The sequence below is a fragment of the Ceratina calcarata genome, unplaced genomic scaffold (assembly GCF_001652005.2).
Source record: "Ceratina calcarata isolate Rehan_Ccalc_2016 unplaced genomic scaffold, ASM165200v1 scaffold145.2, whole genome shotgun sequence".
Classification (NCBI taxonomy): domain Eukaryota; kingdom Metazoa; phylum Arthropoda; class Insecta; order Hymenoptera; family Apidae; genus Ceratina; species Ceratina calcarata.
Window position 1 is genome coordinate 33399 of NW_017135665.1, and position 5649 is coordinate 39047.

General features: G+C 38.8%; 1 protein-coding gene across 1 annotated transcript in view; it reads left to right on the forward strand.

Moving 5' to 3' along the window:
• Positions 1–1734: 1734 nt before the first annotated feature.
• The window catches only part of Sema2a (Semaphorin 2a), a gene marked incomplete at its 5' end in the record, with an annotated part of 93505 nt that continues 89590 nt past the window's right edge, over positions 1735–5649 (forward strand). The window contains one exon of the mRNA XM_026818928.1: positions 1735–1815. Within this exon, the coding sequence (XP_026674729.1) occupies positions 1735–1815 (81 nt within the window). The remainder of the gene's footprint in view (positions 1816–5649) is intronic.

A 5649-nucleotide genomic window follows, 5' to 3' on the forward strand; every position in this document is an offset into this window, starting at 1 on the left:
GTGGTGGCCAGCGACTGCATCTTCGCGATGCAGACCGAGACAGTCGTCGACGACCCGGACGATCCGTTCGCCGGCGATACTGTCGAACTTACGTTCACAGCATTTTGACTCTGCGATGCCATTTTCGGAGAAACGAGCTACAAGGGAGCAGCGTGCCCTCCCCGAGGAAAGAGCGTGATTTCTCGAGGGGAGGAGTACTGAAAAGTACTAGAGGAAAGTATCCCGCGGTTAAACCGTCTCAACCTTTGGTGTTACCGTTTTCATTTGGTCGAGGATGTTTATTTCGGCCCAGAGAGCCAACGTCAGAACAAGCCGCATCGCTCCGCGGCTTCTTTCTTATGTTTCGAACTCGTTTAAATCATGCCGAACACATTTAATCCGGCATTTAACTTTATTCCGCGACTATTGACAAATCAAGCACAAAGCGAAGTTCACGGATAGGAGCCTATCTCGTGAAAGGTGCTACGAGCTACGAGATCGTCTTATCGATTAAGCTGGTATCGAATGTTAATATTCGATTCGATTCTCAGTTTGCGCGGCGGTAAAATTCAAAAGTCTCGAATGTGTGGAAATATCAGAGCACGCAGTATGTTCACATTGAGGGATCACATCATCCATGGAATGTGTGGAGACTGGGTTCGCTTGTTTGGACAAGCGAACATTCGAAAATTAACCGCTGTACGAGACAGAATTATAAGAGCGTAATAAAAGAGATTGAGTAAACCGATAACGGGATAGTGTATAAATAATTCCTGTCCTACATGATTTTATAAATAATCCGCAGTAATACCCACATCTACTCAAGTAGTTCTAACAAGAATCATTACTAACATCTTAATACTATTCAACAAGAATCATTTCTAACATCTTAATAATTTCATAAGTGATTCGCAAGAGATTTCATAGATAAAATGAATTTGTAATTATTTTAAGGATAAGGACTTTAATACTTCTGATGGTATTGATTATGTCACTGACGATAGCGATGATAAAGTCTCTCGCTTAGTGACTTACCGTGGTAACACGAGTACACATGCGTTTATTGATAACTAATGAGTTAATGCAAATCGATAGAGGAACGATGCTTCGTGTAATTCAATAGCGACGTCAGTTTTGTTGCAGGGGTAGATTATGAAGACCTGTTGTGCGAACCAATATTATAGTCTCCTTAGAACTTGATATAGATTAGATGATCGACCGAATATGTGGTAGTACAAAGGTACTCGATCTAAACCCATCACTGTCGACATCGAGTTCCTCGAATCCGAAACCATTATACACTTTGAGTGCTCCGTTCCATGACTGATGTTAACTGCAATTATATTCATATCATGTATTATACCGACTAATTCAATAATATTCAAACTACTGTAGCAATCAATTCTATAACGTTAAAGTTCTTTTCATAAATTAGTTTTTTGTCCAACAATAAAATCTTTGCAATATATTTTTGCAGTAGTAGTGCTCAACGTTCGCCCGTTAAATTTAGTTGGCACAGCATTATCGTGTAACTAATGGTTTAAGCCCGTTCGCGAATCCAGCCCTTAGTCCTCGGTGGCATGCGTGTCACGTTTCACTCTTCAACGAGCCTTGGGCAAACACGCCTGTTTGCAATATCCTCCGGATCATAACGAGCTGTCTTATCTCCCACTGTTGTTCGACACAAATTCATTGCTCCGATTCCGACGTCGTCACTAATCAGCCTTCCTTTTTTCTGTTTCAGGTGAGTCAAAGACGTGTCCATTCTTTATGTACAGAAGGGATCCGTGCGGCTGAATAGAAGATTAGAACGATCAGGGTTTCAGAGAAAGAAACGTACGAAACGAAGTACATATTTTTATTCAATTCGATCTTCTGAGACGGTAAATAGTCGAACATTTTAAATCGCTATTTGTCCTACTCTGCGTTTTAATAGCTCTGTCATAACCAGAGTTTCTTTATGGCATTAATATAATACAAACGGTTCCTCGCGAGACTCAGGGTGGAAAAGAATCGCGTAGGAATACACACGGCAGGTGCATTAGTTGAAGTCGTGTGTAAGGTGTCCCCAGGAGAAATCATAAGGTCTTACCCCTCGGCCCTTCGCAGCGGCCGGTATACCCGCGAGGGTGAGTGGGCCCTAATAAATCCTAATAGTAAATCACCCCCCTCGCCCCTCCGCTATTATTCATACTCGCGGCGCGTGGTGCAGACGGAGCCGAGCTTTGTTTTCGAGAAATACTAGACGGGCTCGCGTTTCATTAAATGTGACGTGACCTCCTGAGCGACGGCCACTGGCAGTTAGGTAATTGCCTCGCATCGGGGGCTGAAACGGTATCGATTATTTTTTTTCCTTTCTTTTTAAATCAAACTGGCAGCCTTTAATTAGGGTAATATCTATCCTGGTTAGCCACCCTCGTCTTATGCCGCGCCGGTCTCTGACGTCTGTAATTTGTCCCGTTGCGTTACCCGGGACCGCTCTGTGATCTCGTTGATCCGACGTTAAGTTCTTGAGTTTATTTTTCCAGTTACGATTACGAACAGAAGTTGCTTCCGTTACCGATAGGATTATACATCCGGTTTCTTTGCTTCATCCTGTTAAATTATTCTCTTCATTCTCCATGTTAAATTTAGCACGCAATCAATAATAGACATGTTCGATATAACCTTTTTCGTCTCACGTGCAGAGAATATTTTATAACATAAAATAATTGTAATGGATTGAGACAGTATTGTCAGAATTATTCACAATTATTATTCAACAATTCATTGTCTAAAAGCATATAATTTTTATTCGTATTTTTTGGTATCGAAAAATAAAGTTTCCTCGGTACTGACGGCGTCTAGTGGCGTGAATTGAGAATTTATCTCGCATGGAAGCAAAGGGCAGCTATTCGCCCTGCGGCAGTGGTCGTAGTGCGCGATATCAATATCCGTTTTGTCGAATTATGTTAATGTCTGTTCGGCGTCAGCGCAAAATCAACGGGCCGGACGCCTTGCCTACGTGTAACCGAAATGTAATTACAAACGGTTGGACCACCGGTAAACACGTGCGTCTGATGTATCCGTGTACACGCGTGCTCGCTGCACCGTTGCGAGCACGCACGCATGTACCGGATGTTCGCTCTCTTGCTTATACGGCATCCGCGCCACGTTCCAGCGTCAACGCGAAAGGACAATAATCGTACACGACCGCGAGGATATTACGAGGGAATTCTCAGCTTTTCACGCGTTCCCACTTTTGTTCTCCGATTCACAGCAATTTTACAAACGGGTCCCGGGTTTTTGTGCGATAATTACACAACATAATGCGATCTTCACAGCGATTTACGTTAACGACGCGATTGTCCAGAGCATTTTAACTGTGGTAATGCGCCTGAAACGACGTTTAACAGGATCGTTTCAATGTATCTATTCTGGATAGTATCTCCATTTTTAAAGTCGAATATGTGACGCTGTTTTAGTAATTGATTAGATCTTATAGGTCAAGAGTTTAATTTGATGATAGCCTTATTGAATTGAATTAATTCATCTCTTATATTAATTATGTTCATCATCAAAAATATTCCTGTCTTTATACATTTTTGACGATTCATATCTTTGAATACATTTATCTGAACTTTAATCTTTCTCATTACTCATCCATACGCAGATAAGTTCATCGTTTCATTATATTATTGATACTCTAAAATTTCCAAATGTATCAATTTTCCAAAAAGCAATGTCAAATGGCCAAACGAAACGAGATGAGAATATGCGGTTCCTAGAAATTGGTACGATTCTATATTTATTTAGAATGTAATATGAGAAATTTGAAAAATAATTGGAAAGATAAAATAAAATGAATAGATAAATACGTCTTAATTGCGAAATAAATAAACCTCTCCCTACTATAAATGTAAAGTAAAAGTACTCATGAAACATTTTTTAGTTGGTGTATAAGGTAAACGCTGGATTTAAGTAATTAGAAGAGTTAATATTGAATGTTTGCATACTGTACGATTTTAGCTGATGTTTCTAGATCAAATAATTAATTATAAAATACTTATTTCATGTAAATACAAAAAGTGAACTAACAACATGTATATTTATTGTGAAACAAACCAACCCCTGGTGCCAAGTCTGGTGTTTCATATTCGGTGCCCTGATTTCGAAATAGATATCAATCTCTTAGGAAACAACTTAACCATAAGTACGTTTACAGTCGAACATGCAATTAATGGAGGCTCTATACGTGTCTTATAAACCGGTACAGCGAGATAAAGACAGGTTCCTAGATTTGAAACATTTGAACTGTTCCATAAATCAGAACAGTAAAAAAACTGATCTACACAATATGTAACAGCCGTACATATATTTCATTCATGTTACACTTATTTTTTTATTTTATTATATTTATTACTGTTTCAAAAGGCGATCATAATTAAGACGATGTTTCATAATAGATACTTTTGTGATACCTTAGGATAACAATAGCAGACGATCAATTAAATATCGGGAAATACGTACTGATGCGTTGACCCCTACCTTGTGTTCAATTACCGTCTGGCAACTGAGATCATTGCGGAAGAGACCGATACCTGCCGCAGTTATCTTCTTCGTTTTCTTTTTTTTTTCCTGCTTCTTTCCCTTTCCCTCTTCTTCTTCTCCTTCTTTGGTTTTGGTTGGAGAACTGAACTTCTTCCGAATATATATCAGAAGGTTAATTCGAATTCTTCAGACCAGCTGGCGTGATTGCAAGCAATTACGCAGTTTCTTACGTAGCCCTTTACCCTCGGACCAATTATTTGCTTTTGCCGAAATTAACCGTAAATTGCGGAAGGGACTCAGAAAGAGCCTAGCGTGTAATCTTTCCCTCGTGTCAGAGGTCAATCTGACTCATGATTTATAATGTCATTACATAATTAGAACTATCGTTTTACGTTCCCACACAATTATTTGAGTAACTATTATAATTTAAACCATGAATCTTTCATTACGCGCATGAAAAATGTACTCTTTCGTACGAAACAACTACGAATCATTATTCAACAATTGATAATTTAGCTCGTTTCACACAAGAACGAGAAAGTGATTGTTCATGTTCTCTTTTTAATCCCCAATTTAACTCTAATATCCATATCACTTTCTACTAAGTCACAAGTGTTACATTTATCTTGTTTGCAGTTCGATTCAAAGAAAATCCCATCATATAAAATTCGGTGTGTTCAACTATCGTCGGTTAGATATAACCGGTCTATATTTCTGCGGCGAAAGATAATATCGGGAAACATCGTAACGTGTGAAACAAGCGTTCCGAAACGCGGTCGAACAACAAACGCCGCAAACAATACTATTCGATCGGTTTATCGACATGATCTATTAGCACGAAATATCGGTTAACGCAGATAATAACGTTGATGCCGCAAAATTACTATTCGTTCGGCGCTCTAGTTTCGCAGCCGATAATAAATCTGTCATAGTTGCTGGGATAACGTGCGCTTTGATCGAAAAATGAAATAACAATTTCTGTTTATAGTCGTATGAATCGTTTTATAAAAACAACGGTAAAGTATTGGAATTTTAAGAGTTATTAAATGTTATATTAAAAAACATCGTATAAAATTTTTGACATTTTGCGACGCTATTAAAAAAGTTATTAAATTTTCAATTCTTATGCTCATTGATAAA